The sequence below is a fragment of the Centroberyx affinis genome, unplaced genomic scaffold (genome assembly GCF_046629955.1).
Source record: "Centroberyx affinis isolate AG114_WGS23_722 - 3 ecotype Tasmania unplaced genomic scaffold, CSIRO-AGI_Caff_v1 ptg000420l_1, whole genome shotgun sequence".
NCBI classification, from domain to species: domain Eukaryota; kingdom Metazoa; phylum Chordata; class Actinopteri; order Beryciformes; family Berycidae; genus Centroberyx; species Centroberyx affinis.
The window spans coordinates 1-22,831 of NW_027279085.1; the positions used below are offsets into that span (position 1 = coordinate 1).

The window sequence follows — 22,831 nt, forward strand, 5'->3', positions numbered from 1 at the left end:
TAACAAAAGCATGATCAGTTGGCCAAAGCCTATTGCATCAACACAGGAACACCAACACAAACACACACTGTTAATCATTATTACTATAACCTAGAGCAAAAGTTCAAGCTCTATGTCATCACCGAAAACGTGATACCGTTTCAGAGAAACTCTGGCTCATGTAAAGCAAACTTTTAACTAACATCATCAGCAGAGGTCCTTAGGGGAGCTGTTTGTAGACATAATTAGGTGAACACTCACAATCTACACAGCATTTATGTAATAAGTGTCCTGCTGTCACTTGCTGTAAAGCTCCTGCATGCACCTGTGCTCACTTTACGTCCCTCAGTTGGCACTCTTAACTTGCCTCTCTGAAAAACTGTGGGCTTCTTAGGCGTCATGCACTGAAAATTCTTCCGACTTACTTAAAGCTACACTAGGCAAGATTGTTTTGTAAAAATACACCTGTCTTATCAGGCTAAATCACAAAGTGGGGCTGCAATAAAGAACAGTGTGGCATCCCCCGTAATTGAGATGCTGTAAATTTGATTATATTCTGATGTATTGACATTTCTCTGCACACACAGGAAGTGATTAATCAAAACTTGAGTGAAATACAAACTGTCTCTTAATCATGAGTGAGCAAGCAGAGAAAGCTGGACTCACTGTGTGCGTAAACATACAGTTTACTGACATCACCCTACAACACACACATACACACACACACACACACACACCCTACCCACCCTACCCATTTCTTGGAATTGAAGATCCATTTTTTCAAACAGTTTCCTCTCACTGCCATTTGGAGCTACCACACCCAAAGCTACCTAGAGCAACTTTAAAAAAAAAAGTCCCATTACTGTCCCCCATGCAATTAAATCTGGGATTTGGGATGATTCATCTTTGCACTGTGTTCCAGCATTTAAAAAATGACACTGATGGGGACATTATAATTAAAGGCAAAAAATTTGAAAGGCCCTAACTCCTACACCGCAAATCCAATTAAACCTGCAATAAGCGATATCAGACGTTATAACGTTACAATGGCTGAATTGATGAAGTGAGCGAGTAGTAAACTTGCTACCTACCTCTTCACATGTCATTGTGGGACATGTAACTGTCAGCGGGAGAAAGTTCAGGCAAAGTGAGACTGGTAACTGGCGAGATGTTTAGCTTAGCTATTAGCATTTATCCTTCCATTTGTCCTTCGTAGGCCTCCGTAGTGCAGTGGCTTTGCTGTGTGTTATTTACAAATGTGTTCTAGTGGTCAGAAAAGTCAGCTTTAAGATTAAATTTGCTACACAAATCCAGCTATCCTTAAAAATTCCACCCATTAGCCTAACGGGGGGCTATAGTTAAAGGTCAAAATTATAACTCAAACCCAATATTTCAGACACCACTGGTCTGGTTTTGATGAAAGTTGGTGGAGATGATGTTGGCCTAATACTGCTTGGTCCAAGGGGGGCCTGTATTATTCACAGGGGATGACATGTTTGCAAAACTGTTAATATCGCTCCATGCCATTACACAGCGTAACATTCACCCTCATTAATTTTATCGACCACAGCAGCGTAATTTTACCAAATTTAATCAACTTTAATTGCATTTCCTGGGCTCGTCTGAGCTATAAGCAGTATAACCATGGGAGAGAACCAGAAAGAGGACAAACGTGATGAAAAAATATTTTTATGTTAAATCAAGTTTTGAAGCAATAGAGGCTTTTCAGAAGCATTCTAGACCCTCTAATGGCCATGTTGGGATACCACATCACCACGTAATTCAGCACAACTGGCTAGTTATCTTTTTTTTTTTTGTTGTGTGTTTGGCTGTTCCTATAAGGCAGGAAAAGCAGCAGAGAAGAAATCATTATATAGACTTCAGAAAATCACAGAGACAAAAAGGCAGATAGAAGAAGACGACTATGGATGGCCTCAATCGTAAAAACGTCAATGCAGACAGCAATCAGTACATTCTCTGCTCAGATCATTTCATATCTGTTGAGTAATTTTGAACTAGGTAGGCTATAGCTTTCCAAATATAGGGCTTGCTATCCAAGAGTCTACAAGAAATCCATCTACAACTTTCGAGAAAGAAATGTCTGAATGATTGCTAGCATACACAACATCATCAACATCAACATCATCTGCTGCTTTCATTGCTTAGCAGTGCAAAAGATGCATCACAAATTTGTTGACACAGCTGTTGATTTACCAAACTAGCTAGCAAGATTGGTAACTAATTCTAAGAATAGTTAGTAGTTAGTAGATAGTCATTAGCATGACTATGAGGTTACTTCCCTAAACACTGACTACAGTTGCTATTAAACACTAATCACTAATTATTTATTTTAAGGAGAGTGAAAGGCAAACTGAAATGGGTGTCATAAAAGTGCATAAATTGACTCATTTAGAGTCATGCTTTTTTTTAGTTGTATGTTGTAACATTTTATTTGAGCCTACTCACAGAGACATTAAAAGTGACCCTTCCTCCATTCCCTCACCTTCACCCAAATGACACAGTCTTTCAAAGTCTACTTACTGTAACCTCTGGGAACCTTAAACTCATGATAATACTCTGATGATAATACCAATACCTTCATGAGTCAGTCAGGGTGTAATACATCCAGGTATTAACATGTTCAGACGTTTTAGAGGGTCACCGTTTCTAGAAAAGAAACGAGAACTTTTCAAGAAAAGAGAGTAGGAGTTACCAGTCACATATTAGCTCTGCATTATCCATGGTCTTTTGAAAGGCTTGATTTTAGTTTTTACATTAAGTATAAATTTTGACCAATTTTTTCAACACTATAGTCTATATTACAAATCACATTAAATTGTTCTTGAAACTATGATGGAATTGAATCATGACAGATTTGAAAATAGGTCTTGGACACTAGAAACTATCATCAGTACCCCATCAAGAAGGCTTTCTGTACCTTCAATAGAGTTGAAGTCCTAAGTCCTAGAGCTGGCCCTGTGCTTTTCATAGAGAAGTACTGTCAGTGTTTCAGGGTACGATGCTGAAAAGAATACCTTCCTAAAAGCTCAGGCCTTTGGTAGATGCAGAAGAGGAAACACATTTGGAGTAGGTAAACATATGAATTCCCTCCTGTACTGTATCAGTTTGCAGATGAAATATTTATTGTGCAGCTTGTGGATATCACATGCACCCACGCAGGCCTGCGCTCAAGCACACCCGCACAAAAACACACACACATGCATGCACACACACAGATCAGGCAGGTAAGCTAAAGTGACTCAAGGGTGCACCGAAGGATGAATGGCGTAGCTGACAACAGCAGACAGACTTAACTTCTTTTGTCACATAATAATAAAAGAAGTCCTGCTGCATTAAGGTCAAAGTCTTCACTCCATACTAATCCATATGTATGAGTTGAGACAAAAGTCTAAATCCCAGAACCTCTTTAAACCTCACTTACGAAAGTGTCACAGTTCTGTTGGTGAAACTGCTGTACCTTTTGGCATTGCACTGCAAAGCTAACAGATTGTTCTCATTTCAGTACATCTTGTCAGTAGACAGAGCCAACCTCAACAAAGAGCTGCTAACAGGTAGGACCATCAATAACAATTTCCTATCATTCAGCCAGTGCAGTCTCCTGGGTGGTTCAGAGATCTAACACTTTTCACCTCATGTAGTAATACCAAGCAGAACACTTATATTGCTTCATCTAATGTCATAACATGTGTTGCTGAAATTACATTTTAATTGTAATTTGAGATTTTAATTGTGCACTTTTCCTAACTAACACTACTGCCAGTTTGATTGAGTAAGAACTGGCATTGTTCAGGGCTGTAAATTTTACATTGCTGTCTTTTATTATTACCTTTCCATACCGGTGTCAATTTATATGCCAAAACAAGCAAATACGTTCAAATACATTAACACAGATTGTTGAATTCTTGTTTAGGTCATAAAAATGCCTTATAAATCAAGTTTCAAGTCTGTTCTGCCAATACATTACTGAGTATGTGATACATGAACTCTGCACAAAGCTGAAACAGGGACACAGACTTACGACTGTCTCTTTCTTTCCACCAGTTGGCCTAAACTTGGTTATTTGCTACTGAGCTGAGCCTTGACTCCAGTGCAGATTTCCCCTGTGTTTTACAGAACTTTGCACAAGTCTCTAAAGTCTCAGTCATCAGGGGACGTAGTAGTGTTTTTGGCCTTAAAAGATTTTGCCTAATATTTAAGTAAGCTTCCCAGCCTTGGGTTAGAGATAATGTGTGGCTCACAGGGGCCTCGGTGTGCCGAAAGAGAACCTGATTGCAAAGCCTTCTCCCTTATCAATAGGAGATTCAGACACCTGGAATGAACCTTGAGATGAATAACTTTCACAAAACATGATACATTGACTGGTGTGTTACCTTTTTTTGTAATTACACTTTAATCAGTGTCCTTGCTCCATTTTAATAGGGTTGTGAAGGGTCCCTGCGTTTCTTTTACAAGATACTGCATGTCATAACAAACTGCTGTTATGTCATGCTTTTGTCTTTTTGTAATACTTTTCCTTCTCTAACCAAAGAGGCAGAGGCATATCCAAATGCAAAGATGAACTTTGACCACAAACTGCTGGACTGGAGCACTGAAACAGGGCTAATGACCTTTGTCAGGTAAATAGTTACCGATCTCACACACGTGCACCCATGTACCCACAGTACACAAGCACACAGACAGACACACACACACACACACAAACATATAGACCAGCCTAGTACACAGTATAAAGTATAAAGAGGATAATTGATAATTGAAGAGGATAATTGGGGTTCTTTGTTTTAACTCCCACTTTATTGATTATGTTCTGTGTGTGTTCCTGCATGGAAACGCATGTGGCCATGTGCATATATTTAACTGCCTAAGGTCTAGGATGGGGATAAACGTGTTGCCTTTAAGCCCCTGTGCGTGACTTTTTAGTAGCTTTGTAACTGAGTGCCCTCAAGGTAAATGTGACACACAATTTACAACCCAATTAGCAGTGAAACACCTCCAGGTCTTTTTAGCTGTGGGAATTAACATAGTCGCAAAGTGAATTATTAACACAGTATGCAGCATAAGGCCTGTTTAGTTTGATTACACACTCTTTTATTGAATTTAGGCTTATCTAAAACATGCGGAAATCCATTTGATGTTTATGTTGTCAATGATAATGTTTTGTGTTTTTTTTTACTGAGGCTCTAAAATGAGTCTAGTTTAAATTGTGGATTAGAATGAGTCACTCACTACACAATCATTGCCTCAGTGGAGTAGTACATTAATTAACTGAGAATGTATTTAATGAAGTGCTGTTGCATCGATGCTGAGTATGCCTATGGTGACTTCCTCTAATCCAGATCTATAGCTTGTATAATTAAATGTACACATAGAGCCTACTGCATAGAGCCTATAACTGTTAATAAGACTCTACTGTATCAGTGGACACTAGACAGTCAATATCCTAATTTGATTCAGTTATTCATGAGCAGACCTTCAAGTGTAGAACTGTACAAGGCAGACACAATGTAAACTCTAGGACTGTGAGAGAGCTTCACAACACTGTGATTAGGAAAGCAGATAATGTACACACTCACCATGCTGTTGGTCCACTGACAGATTGACTGGTCACTGTGTGCATTCACCATTCTCCCATTATATTGAAATTATATATAAAAAGAAAGCTCTTGAGAAAATCAAGCTAATACCCAAACAACACAGCTCAAATTATTATCAAAATTGAATTAAGTAACAAATCTTTTAGGATTCATGGACATTCACCTGTACATCTGTACATGTATGTAAAGACATCCTTATGTACATCCATCTGGCTACCTATTATTCTTGATTACACCACAGAGGGGAGGTACTTCCAGGTAAGGGCCTCATTCAGACTTTGACGTAAGCGCTGTGCAGTGGTTTCTGCTCTGTCCCACTCTGCTCATTCCAACCCTGGGGTTTTGCATGGGGATACGCCGAAGATGTGACCTTGAGGTGATGAATATGTAAATCAAGGCATGTCCACATCGCTTTATGTGGACTCTGACTCTTAAATAATTCCATTTGTCCGCTCCTTTCTTAGTTTCCTGATGAAAAACAAATTACAAAAAAAGTGCTAGACATCAAATAGGATATGAATTGTTAATACTTAGAATGGTATTTAAAGCAATTTGACGACTCCCTACATCTAAGCTATCATGAGCCAAATCTCACAGCTGATGTCCCTGACGTTACCCCAGGTAACAAGAGCCCTTTCCATTCTGGCGACACATGCCATCAGACAGAGTGTCCAGGGATATTGGGAATACTTCAGGCTTCTGCCTCTGGCTGCATGGAGCGGTGCTTAATGGCAATGAGCAGATGCACCAAAGAATATTATGCGTATATTGGCCAGACACTGACGCGCATAGATGCACCATCAAGGACAGATTCCATTGTGTCTTTGTCATAGATTCCATCAGGGCTCGGAATGCAGAAGAACAGATTTATAGGAATAAAAGACCATGAGCCATGAGCTTTCAATTGGTATGTCATGCAGACATGGTCATTACCATTGTTTGTGCAGTTTCAATGCAATGAGAAAAGCATTTGTTAGGAGTAGCTTGTCGGTGAGTTGAAGAGAGAGCAATTGTCAATTTGTTTTATTTATTTATTTATTAAACAATGTATTATGTTTTTATGCACTCAATGTCCCAAGGGCAAGTTGCCAATTCAATCTTTGTGTGCAGTCCTAAACAAAACTGAGTTAAAGGAACACGGTATTGAAAAGCAATGTCTCAACAGAAAGACATGCAGATGCAAAAAAGTCCATGGCCTGATTTTCCAGCATAATGACAGGAAGGCCAAAAAAGCCAAGGCTGTGAGTGTGCACAGGCAAAGGCACATCCAAAATATGTAGTGCAGCACATCAAATAGCCCAAGTCTGAGCAGCTCCACCATGTGGCGCCAGTCTGCAGAAGACCCCGCGTAACTTAACATAGTCTGACTCGAGCCCTAAGCTCATAGCGCGGGGCACCCATTCTTTCCACATTTTCCTCAAACTAGGCATGAAAATGAGCAGCCTGATAACTCAAATCAGAGTCTAGTAAAGCTCAGTGGAGTGAGGTGGGTTCACACAAGGACTAGAAGCCCAAGTAGAGACTTCACATGACATTACCTCTTCTTTGGCCCCATGGAGTGCAGCAGTTTTCATCATCAACTTGACTTACAGATTATCGTTCTTATTCCTCACTCACTCATGGCAAGAAATCAGTTACAGCATTCACAGCAAGTACCACACATGTTACAATGCTCTTAAATGAGTGTGATGATGTAGTGGTATGATTCTCTTGTGAAAAAATATGTAATTTGTCATGGCGCTGGCATGTTTCTCAGGCCTGATGGGACCACGGAGGAGATCAAGGCAGACCTGATCGTAGGCTGTGACGGAGCCTTCTCTGCCATCCGCAAACAGTTCCTCCGACGCAGCCGCTTCAACTTCAGCCAGACCTACATCCCCCACGGCTACCTGGAGCTCACCATGCCACCCACCAACGGAGAGGTCAGTCCTCTGCTGCCCTGGTGCCACTCTCTTATCCCCTTCTCCTTTCACTATAGTAAAGTCATGTTCATCATTTGCAGGCACCATCGTGGTTATGTCATTGTTTATTTCATTCCCCCCCCCCCCAGTTTGCCATGAAGCCGAATTATCTGCACATCTGGCCACGAAACACGTTCATGATGATCGCCTTGCCCAACTTGGTGAGTGTGATCTTTGCATGTTTGCTTATCTCCTGTCTTGTGCAGCTACAAACAAACTATGTATTGCAAGATGAACCTTGTAAGAGGTTTATTTGGCAAATACCAGCTGTTAGAGATACAAAAACGTGACAAAAGCGTAACCCGACGAAGGTCTGTGCGATCGAAACGTCGTTCTGCGCGTCAAAATGAATCACTGCCTTTAGGAGTAACAGTGTTGCGGACATTTTTCTCATTTTTAAACACATAATCAGGTCAGGGAATCTCAGGGCATGATTGACCCTTGGGATGTTGCTGTACGGTTAATTATCCTCGTCTGCAGACCCCCTCGCTGCACAGCTTAGTGCCCACCTTACCTCAATGAAATCCCTCAAGCCAATAGAGGCTTACGCATCAGAATCCTTCGTCAGCAAATGTCTTGGCTGCCTGAGGTCCAGCCTACGTTTCACACAGCACTGTCCAATTGACTTTTAATCCTTGCTCTCTATCTCAGTGTCTTAACTGTTTCTGCCTGTCGTCCTCTCTGCCCCTCTCTCATCTGTGTTGCTGTTTTTGTCAATCTCTCTCTTTTGTTCCTAATCCCATGATAATTTTTCTGCGTGGCTGACTCAGCACAAGAATTTTGCTCTCTGTAGTGAGACCAGGTTAAGGCAGCTGACTTTGGAGTGCATTAGCGCTGTCACTCACATGACCACAAGGCCCAGGGATACATTAGGCCTGTGAAAAACGCCCTGGCTCCCGTGAAGATGCCATGGTAACAGCGACACTACTAAAAGGCCCTTAGGGAGGATTTCCTGATGTTGATGGATAACACCAGCCGACTAGGCAGATAATGGCACGCCCACACCATCCCTTCACTTTCATCTATCACTTGCACCTAGGCGGGTTCGGTTATAACATGTTAAGGATTTGGCCCATTTGTCACTGAATAAGAAAATACGTCTAAAATCTTGCAAAGCATCCTGAATCCATAACAATCTTGTGAATGCATCCCTACACTGTGCAACAACCTTCCCAAATGAATTAGGTTAGGGAATCCACTGCCTTTTCCAAAAAACAAACAATTAACTTTTAATTTATGGCCTTTCAGTGTGACTGATGTGTTTTACCTGCTTTTTTTGTAATGTGCTCGGTCTTTGTTTGACTGTTCAGCTTCCTTTGTGTTCTGTTCTCTCACTCTTCCAACCTTGTGAAGCACTTTGTAACCAAGTGTTCTGTGTTTAAGGCGCTGTATAAATAAAGATGACTTGATTTGACTTGACTTGACAAGAGGTGTGTCATGATGGATGGGAGAGCTAAGCTCACTGTGCGCACTGTGTGCATTTTCCAATTTAGGACAAGACATTCACCTGCACCCTCTTCATGCCCTTTGACGAGTTTGAGAAGATCACCACGGGAGATGAAGTCATTGAATTTTTCCAAAAATACTTCCCAGACGCCATACCGCTAATAGGAGTGTAAGTGACTTTCCCACCCTCTATTCCTCCTCCATCTCTGTCGAGCTCCCCTTTTTCTCCTCTTCTCTGTTCATCTCTCCATCTAACTTGCCAATCCACCCTCAAAACACTTTCATTTTCCATCATGCTGTCAGCTCCAACTACATCCATAGCCGTGGTCTGTGAAGTGTGAAATTACAGACCTACAGTTACATGGCTTGGAGCGATGAGGTTTTAATTTGAGGCGAACAGTATGTTGCAGGTGGTGGGAGATAGGGGAGGCGTGAGCTGTAGAAACGGTTGACGTGTGTAATTCATTTACTTCCTCCCTGGGTCGACTTCATTTGGAGCACTCGGGCATAAAGAGCTGAATGCATGTTTACTTTCCAATTTTCGGTTGTTTAACGTCACCATGGCAGAGAGATCTTGGTTATTTTAGCTCATTTAGAAATGACAAGATGCTTTTAAATCCAGCAAACCAAAGCCTGAACTCGCGTTGAGAAAAATATAACTGTCAAAATGAATAGCTCAGCAAGATACTGTAATTGTTTTTTTTTCCATTTGTGCCTTGTAGTGATGCTCTCAAGAGGGATTATTTCCGATTGCCGGCGCAGGCCATGGTGTCTGTCAAGTGCACCCCATATCACATTGGTGACAAATGTGTCCTCATGGGTGATGCAGCCCACGCAGTGGTGCCATTTTATGGGCAAGGGATGAATGCTGTAAGTAATATTAAATACAGGAAGAGAACAATGAGGGAAAAAAGAGTTCAAGGGAGACTCATCTATCCATTTTCATTGTACAGGGCTTTGAGGACTGCCTTGTCTTTGATGAAATAATGGATCAGCTCAACGAGGATTTCAGTAAGTATGTTTTACATGAGCAGAGATTATAGGAGGCATAGAGAATAGACTGTGACAACGAGCTGGGGCAACAACGCATCACAAATCCATTTTACCATAACATAAGAGAGTCTCTAGGCCTATCAAATTGGTTCATCTTCTGTAAATATAAATAGAGCTGTTTTCCCTTCCTAGGTGCTGTGCTGCCTGAGTACACCAGAGTGCGAGTTCCAGACGACCATGCAATTGCAGACCTGGCTATGTACAACTATATCGAAGTAATGCATATCTGTTACTTAGAAGCACTTTGTAAAACAAGTCCAGTTTCACCTAGTATTGCACAGTGCGCACTCCTGTACTGAAGCACTGCTGCATCTGCTAAAGTGGGCTTGAGTTATTAGACAGAAATCAAGAAATGCTGATATTTGAGGCAGTGACCTTAGTAATGGAATGGACCAGGTAATGAGATGTGAGCTAGCTTGACATCCCGTCTTTAACATAGTCAGTCGCACACCAGGTACTCTGCTCAATTGTTAATTATTTCCTAATTATTGCCCACAGTGCAGCTGAATTGATTGATTGAGAGCGACACAATCCACGCATGCATTCACTCGCTGTGAATGTGCTAAGAACTCAGTGGCTCAAAGACAAAACCCTGAGACATTGTTCCTCTTCTTTTGCATCGCCAATCAGTTAATTTAACATTAGTGTTTACTATGATTTCCACTTTGACAGAAGGAGACTAAGCCTGGGCTTAGGGTAGCGGCAGACTGATTGTGCCGACTACAATCAACAAGATGTTAACACTATCCATCATATCTGACAGGTGGATGGCTCCCTAACCATCTGCCCATTAAAATTCATTCACACACAATGCCAGTAATTGGCCTTGTTATTCTTCACAGATCTTGCACGTGGCTCTCACATGCAAAAAAAAACCCAGCAGAGCTTTGTTGAAGCACACACTGTAGTTCTGTAGCTTGAGAGGGTAGGAGAAAATAACATCTGCTTTTATTAACTCATTTGTCTAATGAAGTGAAGAGTTGAAATGGGCCTCGTTTCTGAGGAAGAAATGCTTGCTGAAATCCCCAAAATGAGAAACAATCGTGCTTTCTGGACTTTTTAAAATGGCTGTACCATTTATTCTGTGAAATTAGAACATGAAAGACAGATGCTTTACTTCACTAACAGATGTCCTGTTTTGTTTTGTAGATGCGAGCGCATGTCAACTCCAAATGGTTCCTTTTCCGAAAACACGTTGATAACGTCCTCCACTTCCTCTTGCCGAAGACAATAATTCCCCTGTACACAATGGCAAGTTTTTCCTAGTACACAAATAAGATTCATATTGTTCGATTTATCAGAAAACCTGTTTCATTTTCTGCCATTCTCTGTCTCTAGGTCACCTTCTCCAGGACAAGGTACCATGAAGCCGTGAAACACTGGCACTGGCAAGACAAAGTAAGACACTTTGAGAAAATGGAAAAATGTCTTTTCTCTTTGGACTCATTCATTTCAAGTCCTTGCATACAATTTACTTTTCATGGACTTTTTCATGGACTTTTCATACCTTTGAACATCTTACTGGTGTAATCCCGCACTCTTTTGAAGTCGCAGTATTATCAGCAGCGAGCAGGAAAGTGAATTCCCCATTGTTGATTTGTTTCAGCCACAATGCTCACAGCTCCCCACATGGAGAAATGTTGCTGATGTTTCAGGCTTGGCTGTAGATGAGCCGGTTAGTCCTTGACGCTGTGTCAGACTGTCTGATGTGACCTACCTTGATGCCATCGACAGTAATGATGCACTGTCAGATGGATAGGTACCATGTCACAGCGTCTTTGGTAGATTATTCAAACCCATAGGGATGTGTGTGGACGAAGGGCAAAATGACCTCTAGGGGGAAAAAACTTGGAATCTTTTTACGTGAAATGTTTATCATAAGGTATTTGGACATGATAAGCATATTATGATTCCATTATAGAACACACCAGACTATAATAACTGTGTTACAGTATTTCAGTAACACATTATAATACAGAAATTATATGTTGCATAAGGCTGATGTGCAGGAGTTTCCCCAAAATGATGCATTAAGAAACTCACTTAAAGTGCGCTCGTTACATATTCGTTTCATGATATCAGTTTTGCTACCACATTCCATTTTGATCACATTTTGCCCATATAACTATTTAGCCTTATTTGAACAAGGGGAGTGGATAGTTATACTAGTCTTTAATATAAATTGTATACTTTCTCATACATTTGTGGAATTTGCTATGTGCAACATAGCTTGTAAAAGTATCACAAAGCAGTCACACCGGCTTCATTATGCATGTTGATATTATTTTCTGTGTAGTTGTAATGTGCTTTAATGCAAGTGATATACCTCAAGTACATCCTTACCAAACACCATGTGAAGGCGTGAGCAACAAGCACTTACTTTGTTCTTTATAAAATTTGACAGTACTGCAGTCAAATTAATCTTGAAAAAGTGTTACAAGCTTTCATATAATTTACTTTTCACAGGTGATCAACCGAGGCCTGCTGTGTTGTGCTGCAGGGACTGTGGTGGGAGGCTCCTACCTGCTCATTAAAAATCCTCCCAATATGTCCAACATCCCCACTGAGAAAATGTGGAACACGCTGCTGGCCTTCAAGCCCTTCTGAGCATCGGCAAAATGCACCATCTCTGATCGAAAGGGTGCAAAGACAAGAGCAGTGGACAGTAAAACTGAAAGGACCCAAATATTTAGAGTTTGATTGAATCCTTTGATTCACAGTGAAGGCCCTGCTGGTCACATTGTTAATGTCCTGTAATAATGATCGTCCTAACTCACCCCAGTCATGGTGACTGAGAATTCCATTACGGTTTGACCAATACAGGTTTCTGAAGGCCAGTACAGATACAAACATTTTTGGATTGAAACTGCCCATAGTTGATATTTTGGGCTGATATTCAATCTTTAAATGTGAGCATTTTCATTTTCAACACTAATAAATAATAATACATAATAATAATAATACATATTCATGCATAATTGTGTTGAATCCTATTAAGTGTAAGGGCTTTCCATACACAGCAGGTGTACTATTGATCAGTTATACAATAAATATGTAATCAAACAAACTGCATCATCTCCGTCAAATTGGGGCTGGACAGCACTGACTGGCTGATATGAGTCATTTTTAATAAAGGGCTAATATCAACCTCATATATCAGTGTAAACCTAGATTCCATGTCACACTATTTTAGTGGTGGTTTTGAATAGTTTCAGTCAGCCACATCACTCAACTGTGAACGCAAGTCAATATGCTGCTGCCAAAGAAAGACAAGTGTTGTTCAGTAGTCATGGTTACACTATCAGTGTATCTGCATGTTGAATACATTTTCATGTGAAAATGTTGGGCCCAGGCAAGACTTCATTTCTAACATTTGAAGAATAGCAAACTTAAGATATTGCAAAATATAATATCAGTATCAAACAATCTCATCTTAGCAATCAAGCAATATTTTTGACAGAGGCAGGCTCACAGGTTAGCCAGTACCATCTTAATGGTCAAGTCATTATTCAGAGCAAAATACATAAATCATATATGAGTTGAAATTGACCCTTTGACAAGAATTTCTGAACTTACAACAGATGCTATAAATGTTCCCAATGCTCGTGAGTCCTGTCTGTTTTTATTTTTCTGTTCTCTTTGGTTCTGCTCTCTCCTCACAACATCTACAACAGGGAGAACGAGGGGCTTTTCAGAGTGTACCAACACTGACAAATACTAAGCATCACTTTTCTTTGGATTAAAATCATCCTCCAGTACCACAATTTAACAAACAGTATAGACAGAAGGGCCACTCATTCATTCACTCAATCACTCACACTCACTCACTCCCATCCACGCTGAATAAGGTAATTATCAGCTATGGAAATCCATTCATCAAGTCTATTCATAGCTGACAGCCCAGGGGGTTATGAGAGGAGTCTCTCACTGATGCAGCCTCAGTTTCATCTCCTCTGATCTAATTACACTCCTGTAGTTTTCATAAAGGTAATTCCACCAAATGTCATTTCACGACTGCTTTCACCACATTGGTGATTTAGATGAAATGAGATAAAGCACGCAAGCTAGCTAGTTAAAATAGGATCTCTTTATTGAATCCGTACACAGTAATGTTTGTGAAACATGTTCTATGGCTAAAGAGCTAAGGCTTTTTTCCATTTTCCACACTGCATTTGGCGAGCTGCGGTAACAACCAACACAACCATGATCACATGTTGAGCCGAGCTCAGGTCTGTTAACACCGCTGGCCTCTAAACACTCGACACAGTCCTACAATTGTCACATATAGGAATGACAGATGTGCCATTGGAATAACTGTGATTCTTTTTCTAAGAGAAACACATCACCACTTGTTAGCTACATTATCATGTATATCACCACAACTGATGTAAGATGAGGATGTCACACTGTCATACGATCTGCTAGACGAAACATTATCAGGAGAAAGGTCTAGTTGAGATCTTGGGCTACTCCACTGCTGACAGTGGGATATTTACAATTATCTGTAACAAGTCTGTAACAGTGAATCTCAAACGGGCAGAGACAAAAAGAGAGCCTCGATGTCCTGGGAGGTCAGAGAGCGTATTATTTTGGCTTGGAATTGCATGAGAAGTCCTAAGGCATACTGAGAGACAGAGTGAGATATTCGGTCCTTCTGGCGTCCCGCCCACATCACACCCGCCGCACTTGGATGACGTTGACCGCCGAGGTGCTGCCGGCCCTGGAGGTCATGTCCAGGTGGTGGAAGTCGTCGCTGGTGATAATGAAGACGATGGAGGAGGAGCTGAAGGTCACCCTCTTTTTGGGTCGGTCCCTGCTGCCGCATCCGCCCGACACCACGATGGGACGGATGGGGCGCGCGACGGGCGCTAGGGGGCGCTCTTTGACGCCGCGCTGCAGCCAGGAGAGTCGCGAGCAGAGCAGCTGCAGCAAACAGCGGCGGAACTGTCAGAGGGCAAGTGGGAGGAGAAGAAGGGAAAAGGAGAGAAGACTAGTATTTAACACAGGGATGAAATAGCACACTTGCCCCTCTCTTTTGTCAGAGTCAAACACACAAGATATCAGACTCTCAGGATGCCAGCATGCTAAACCTAAGTGACAATTCCACTCCTACACACATACATTACATACACATTAAGGCTTGGCTAAGTATAGTGCACCTGCATAAACACCCATAAATAGGAAAATACAGAACTGTTACAGGAACACAGACACACACAGGTTTCACTCACTCTTTGAAATGTAGCTGCGTTCTCATGTATTTTTGCACATTTGTACCTCCGCAAAAAAAGCACTCAAGGTAATTGAATCACTTAAAGCTGCACTAGGCAAGATTTTTATGGAAAAATACACCCGTCTTTTCAGCCTAAATGATAAAGTGGGGCAGCACCAGGGAAGAGTGTTCCATCTCCCCTAATTGCTGTAGATTCACCGTGTTTGCTCAGATCAATTCCTGGTGTCAGGTGTGGTCAGTGGTGGGAAATATACTGAGTGGGCAAGAAGTACACAGGAAGAAGGACGAATCAAAACTCAGGAGTGAAATGCGAAACTTGGCTGAACCTCTTCACCAGCAGCCACTAAGAAGAAGCCATTTGGGGCCACCAACATGCAAGAGTCTCTAGTGCAGCTTTAAATTCCATTTAAGTCACCGCTTATCTCACCTTCCTGCTCATGAAGATATAGATGAGGGGGTTGTAGGCCGTGCTGGACTTGGCAAAGAAAGAGGGGATGATGGCCGCCGTGGGAGACACCATGCTCTTCCTGCCAAAGGCCTCCATCATGGACACCACGGCGTACGGCGTCCAACACACCAGGAAGCAGGTGATCATCAGCAGGAACATCACCGCCACCTTCTTCTCGTACCGCAGGATCTTAATGATCTGCACCGTCTGAAGGTCCTGGATGGAGCGCAGCTACGAAGAATGAAGACGGGAGGGAGAAAGGAGTCAGATCCTGTTATGGGGTGGTGGTCAAATGGTTAGAGTAGCTGTCTTGTGACCAGAGGGTTGCTGGATTGAATCAAAGTAATCAGTGGAAAATCAATAAGGAAAATTGAATGGGTAACACTGTACCCTCCCTTATTTTCACTGGCCAGCAGTAGAAGACTGGGGTAGGTGTGAATGTGTGGAACTGTATGAATGTGATGCAGGCATACTGAACAAAAGGTTAAATAAAAGTTTTTTTGACTCCTGAAATTGACTCCTTAATCTCTAGCTAGATGTTTGTAGTCTTTTAATTGGATTGCCCACAACAAGCAGATAGCATCAGATAGGGCCATCAGTTAGGAATGATTAAAGTGAGCAAGAATGGAAATGACACACTTTATACATTCTGCTATGGGATAAGCTCCAGGGGGTCGACTGTGCACTAGAAACAAAGGCTGGGCTAAGATGAGAACAACTGTGCTGGGACACTGATCAATATCCATTCAACAGCCAAGGGCGCGTTCACACCAAGCATGTCTGGAATGGTTTATTTCAACTCTGGAGCGTTTACTCCAGTTAGTACGACTTAGTTTGGCTCATTTGGACAGGTGAGAATAATACCATTCGAACTCGGGGCAGACAAAATAAATGAGCGAAGGTGCCTGAAAATGCAGGTCTGTCCTCTTTCGGTTCATAATCTGAACTAACTACAGGAAACAACTCCAAAACACAAGGTTTTATGGGTATAAGAAGACATGTTGACAGCTGATTGCCAGCAGTTACTCATGCTTGGAAAGTCTAGCATAACAAAGTGAATCAAGGGCAAACCACAGTCTGGACTGATGCTCATATTCAGCTATTTCTTCATGTGTTCTTAACTGGTTTGAACACCAGAGAAGAGAAAAAAAAGAGTGCAGAGTCCATCATGCTGATCTGAAGTTACAGACGCTGGAATTAGATTTGTTTTAATTCCTCCCACAAAATAAAATCTCTAACCTGGCAGAGGTCGTAAATGAGTCATATACAAAAGTGCAATGAAAATCAATAGCTTTGTAATTTGCAAACAGTCTTTCTAATCGCAATGGAGAGCTCATCTCTAGTAAAGTTCATCTTAAGAAATGCTCAGAATATAGCGTTACCTCCACAGCCTCAGTGGTAGTTGATAATGCAATCAGCTCATTAAAACTGTACCTCATTTATTGACTTCTCAAGGGCACTTGACACTGTAGATTACACCCTCCAGCTAAATAGACTTGCACTAAAAGGACGAGATGAGAATGCATGTGGCCGGTTTCAAGCCTCCCTCAGAGGCAGCAGACAGTCAACAGGAGTGGATAGAATCACACCAGGCTTCCATCCAACGTCCGCTTTTATTCACATTATACATTAATCATGAAGCCGATAGCCCAATACAGCATCCCAAGATCTATTTCTATGTTGTTAGAAATAGATAATAACCCAGGCATTCATGAGTCTACAGTCCTTTTCCTTGCTTCGTTAAAGCTTCCCAATTGTTTTAGAAAATACTCTGTAGGATTCAGAGTGTGAATACTTCTCTTTGAAGCCTTTTCTGGGCATAGTATTCTCCTAAAGTGCCACTCTATGTGATGAGTCATGCCAAGCGTCTGAGGTGTTGAGGGATTTACATGCAGGCTGGGTGTGGTGTGCCGCGGAACCGGAGACCGGGGCCGCAGGGAACTAATGGCTCACACTTCCTAAAATGCTGTAAATACTTAAGCAAGTAAAGCGATAGCAGCTGTGCCACCGATAGACATCTGGGTCAGCGGATTAGAAATGCATAGTGTTTGTCGCATTTACACATTTGCTTACACATTATCCCGTTCAAAAACATTCCAGTGGTCGTCTGCTCAGGGGCAGAAGCAGAGGGGTGGGGTACAGGGACTCCTGTAGCTCCCCAATTTCAATTATGCACACAGACACTTTTTCTCCCATGCTATCACAATGGATTATCATTGTGAAATCTGAGTAAACTGTATCATCCTCACAGCCTGAGCAGCAGTGCTTTATTACCAGGCTGACGTGTAAAACTGATGACATCGGTGACACCTAGATGCATTTTGAGGCTGCGAAGGCACAGTCTATAACTAGCGCTGAATTTATTACTGTGGAGGACAATGAGCTTCCAAATGATTTCCACTACTGAGTCCTGCAGGTACAGAAGCATATTAGCATACAGAGAAAGAAGAGAGAAGAAAGATTAAGAGTGAACTTCGACTTGGCTGGTGAAGGTCAAAGAGTTTCTTCTCAGAAAAAAGAAAAGCCAGAATAAAGTCTGCAAAAGTAATTCCATGAGGAGTTTTAGCTTTGGCATGCATCTAATACTTAAGGAACTTTTTTTTAATCTGTAATGATTAGCAGCTCCACTGGAGCAAGCAGGTGTTCATTTCATTCATACATTCATTCATTTTCTTTTAGGGATGGGACGATATACACTGAAATTCAGTACATCGCAATACAAAAATGTGGCAATACGTATCGTGGGGCAGAAAAATGAATCACTATATTAGCTACATTTTATTCTGCTGTAGTAATCACAAATGAGACGACTTGATCACAATTTCACAATCTCTCCATCTAAATTACTTTATTTTCACTTTGTAATGACATTTTTAAATTGTTGTTTACATTTTTAGAAGATTTGTGGCACAGAAATAAACAAAATTCTGCACAGTCAGAATTTGTTGTTGAACCTATATGAAATTGTATCGTGGTTGTATCGAATTGTGAAGCCCATATTGTGTATCGAATTGTATTGTGAGGTAAGCATATCGTCCCGTCCCTATTTTCTTTACCCTCTTCTTCCTCTTCAGGGTCATGGGGGAGCCTATCCCAGCAAGCACTGGGTGGAAGGTTGGGCAGGTTGCCAGTCCATCACAGGGCAAATAGGATGTTACATGCCTTGCTCAAAGGCCGCCTTGGCAGCATTTGAGGGAGGGGAGAGCGTTACAAATTCACTTTTCCTGCCCAGACTCTAATCAGCAACCCCCCATTCACAAGCCTGCGTAATTCATTCAGATTATCCGTCTAACTCATTCATAATACATTAGATATGTTAACAGAGGGAAGAAAAAAGACACGGAACAAGCCCGCCCTGTCTTACCATCCGCACTGTGTAGAGGATGTTCCCGTAGCAGTAGATCATGATGCCCACGGGCACGAAGAAGCAGGCCAGGAGGAAGAAGAGGATGAAGGAGGCGTCGTTGGGGTCTTTGGACGCCCAGTCCAGGGAGCAGCCCAGCCGGTGGATCTCCAGGGTGTAGCGGTTCCAGCCCAGCAGGGGAGCCCCCGTCCAGGCCAGCGAGTACAGCCAGATGTGGGCGATGGCCCGCCAGGTCCAGGTGAAGTCCACCACCCGGGCGTGGACCACCCGGATGTAGCGCTCATAGGCCAGGGCCGACAGAGTCATGATGGAAACGATGCCTGGCAGCGGGAGAGAGGCAGGCGCACTGAGTAATGCAGAGCGCTCGATACAGAATCTGGGTCAGTGGCTACTCAGCATCTGTCTGGACCGAAAGAGTTTCACCGCACTCTTTGTCCACAAACAAAAAGTACGAACACAACACACTGTGACCATCAAACTCCAGCATTTTGTTTGCGGACCACTCAGAATGAGGAATCCTTGAAGTCTCACAAAAAAGGAGACTACTCGCTCCCACACAGATCACCAAGACCTACATCTGTCACTGAACATTCCACACCGAGTGCAATGTTTCGGCTCATATTGTAGTATTTACTGTATACTTTAATACTTGTAGCTGTCCAACTGTCCATATAGCACTGTATATATGGTCCTGTCCAATCAATGTGTCTTGTTGTGTCTGATGTGTAAGGTCTCATATACTGTATTTACTATACTTTGTGAAAAAAAAAACATTGATTCTGCCACCCTAGTATTTGTGCATTTTCAGTCAATACACATTACACACACAAACACATATGTGTCCAATTACATCTTTCAATACCCTCTTCAGCACTCTCTGCAGCACATTAATGTCTCAATTGTGTGAGAGCGACGCACCAATACTGAGGCTTCTCTAACTCATCTCTTTCTCTACATCTCCTCCTTTGTGATTGGCACAGATTTAATAAGGGACTTCAATAAGGGATAATGGCTTTTACCTGGATTCTCCTCATCAGTGTGCCTCATGAAAAGAGTCCCTGACATTTTATACATTCAGTGCATTGTTCCAGCTCTGTGGCACGTGTCTGTGCAGGTCACACTGACACCAACCTCCACCGGGTCTAACACGTACACTATGTCACCGATGGCAGTGGTGGGGGTGTGAAGACGGTGGTACCTTCCGGTACAAATGATCTCTCACACTGTTTCTACTGTAAAGGAGAGTGGCAGAGGGTGTGAGTTGTGGGATTTATTTTAGATCTCACTCATTTCCAGTGTCGTCAGGAAGACACACACACACACTTGTACCAATTTGTTCAGAGGGGTCAGGTTGGTGGTTGTGATCCAGGCTCTCTAGAACTGCAGGTTCCATAAGGTTTCCGCTAGGCTGTGATGCTCATACTGTGTCAGCGGAAATCAAATCATGCATTGGCCAGCTGGATGAAACTGGGGGTTAACACTTGAAAAGGTCACACAGTAGAAATGGACATTTTTAGCTGCAGTAGCTACTGTACAGTGAGTGACAAGGGAGGGGCAAGGTATCACTGTAGATGAAATCTCCATGTTCTGCTCATCTGAGTGGGAGCTAATAGGCAGCAGCCGGACTCACGTCATTTCTGCCCAATGTCATTTCAATGATGAAAGAAGGTATTCTGATGTTTGGGGGTGAAAAATATGAAGTATGCATAAATTCACCAACTTGGTGTATTTAAGAGTTGTGCTATTAAGAGTTGAAAGAACATAATTTATTTTCCAACACATTAAGATGCTAGAAGAACAGGGAAATCATCCATGGAAACAACCCATCCTTATGTGTACATAGGCAAAGTGGCCAAGGCTTGAGGGTTTGAGCTAATGAGCTCATTATCACACATCCATACTTATGAGCGATAATTCCTACATGCTTAATGAGGAGCGACATGGGGAATGACCCTTGGTATTCATGTAGACTCCGCTGCTAAAATAATCAAATTGGTAATTAAGTGGGTAATAATGTTATAGTAAGATGGAAGTTGTCTGTTACTACAAGCTAAGGTTTCATCCTCCCTATTGATGGAAACAGGCCAGCACAAGGTAAAGTATTCCTCGTGCCAGTCGGTGCGTAAAGCGGCGCCCGGCGCAATACGCACACCGTTTAGTAGAATAACTAGTAGTCTGAGTAAGGATCAGTAGCAAAAACGAAGGTCTTTAATGTCGTGCACAGATGAGCTGTGTAGGTTTGTACCACAGCACTTTCTGGAGGAGGAATAGATTCATTGTTGATAAACTGTTTTTGATCCATCCTGTATCTTTTAACTATGTGAAATATAAGGAGGAAAATTAATTTCACTATTCCGAAAATGGCAATGGCAACTATGTTTTACATGCATTTACGGGTATTTATATGCATGGTACAGAAATTAATCTGACATGCAGTTTATTTTAATGTGGCTTTCCCCGGATAATCCAGCAGTATGAGTTTATCCTACTGTCTACATAAATATATTGTCTTACATGACACTGTTCGACAGGATATGTAATTCATAAATATATTTCCTTATATTTTGAAATATATGTCAGACGCTGGTTTATTATAGGGGACAGACGATTAATCAAAAAGGGCAAGTATATTCGTTCATAAATTCAGTTTAAATTATTGACGTGCAGCTGTCAAGATAAAAGTTTATGTGCCAGTATAAACAAATCAAACGAAATAAGTAAATAAAAACAAACTTCATTTTATTCCTCTTACCAAATAAGCTGTTGCTGAATCCGTCCCAGATGCATGTCGCCTGGCTCCAAATCCAGCCGCCTTTGACGCACGAAGCAAACGTAAAGTTTATTCCAATGAGAGACACCAGCAAGTCGCTGATACTGATGTTGACCAGCAGCAGATTGGTGGGCGTCCGGAGCCTCTTGAATTTATAGTACAGTATGATGACAATAACATTGTTGCAAAAGCCGAATACTCCAATAGTCCCGATGGTGAAAGCGAGAAGTTTGTAGGTGCCAACAGCGAAAATATATTGTTCTACACTTCTCTCGGCCCTGGTCTCGTTGGCAGGATTCATTGCGTGGGTAAGAACTTGGTTTCCAACATTGTGCTGTGCGCAGTGGCCGCGTCTTGGAGAGGACACGCTGTGTGGGATGCCCGCCGCTCCTCCACTCACTCCTGGCGCCCGTAATTCAAATAAACCTGCTGCGACTGATGTTTGCTGAAACTGGGTCAATGTAACAGAGTCAAGTCAGCCAGAACAGAGAGATATGACTTCCGGCTACACTTTCGAACTAAAAGTGACCCACGTGTTGCGACCAGAGCATTAAGCCTATGGCGTTATTTGAGTATGGCAAGGTATAGTGCTCCCTATATATTAGCCTTTAAATCCAAATTTGATCTTGTAGTGAGCAAACATCAAGCAAAATTGCCATACATTTATGTGGAAGTGGAATTGTGTAAGTTTTGTTGGTAAATGATATAATATGCAGGGACTTTGCCATGCCCTACCGTTTAGTGAACTGACGCTCCAGGTGATATATAGTATATGGAAATAAAGGAAACGTTTAAGGATTAATCAGTAGTCAATATAAACACATTTTTAATCTAAAATGTCCTGTCCTTGTCCTCGTGAAGGACTAGGACAACAAGGACATTTAGCATATATTCAGAGCCATATATGCCTATGCAGAGTTTCACTCAATTTTCAATCTATTGATTCCACTGATATTTTATAT

General features: G+C 41.9%; 2 protein-coding genes across 2 annotated transcripts; one reads left to right on the forward strand and one right to left on the reverse strand.

Moving 5' to 3' along the window:
• Positions 1–3,502: 3,502 nt before the first annotated feature.
• kmo (kynurenine 3-monooxygenase) lies at positions 3,503–12,891 on the forward strand (the record flags this gene model as incomplete). The annotated part of the gene is made up of 11 exons (XM_071516649.1): positions 3,503–3,551; positions 4,529–4,616; positions 7,351–7,516; positions 7,645–7,716; positions 9,049–9,170; positions 9,724–9,871; positions 9,955–10,012; positions 10,187–10,269; positions 11,204–11,305; positions 11,393–11,452; positions 12,521–12,891. Coding segments are annotated over 11 exons (1,089 nt in total), but the record flags the coding sequence as incomplete, so codon positions are not given.
• Positions 12,892–14,171: 1,280 nt separating this feature from the next.
• opn3 (opsin 3) lies at positions 14,172–22,185 on the reverse strand. The gene is made up of 4 exons (XM_071516651.1): positions 21,852–22,185; positions 19,100–19,419; positions 15,715–15,966; positions 14,172–14,998 (listed from the first exon to the last, which is right to left on the reverse strand). Exons 1-4 carry the CDS (start codon positions 22,168–22,170, stop codon positions 14,726–14,728), a joined length of 1,164 nt encoding a protein of 387 aa, XP_071372752.1. The 5' UTR covers positions 22,171–22,185; the 3' UTR covers positions 14,172–14,725.
• Positions 22,186–22,831: the final 646 nt, after the last annotated feature.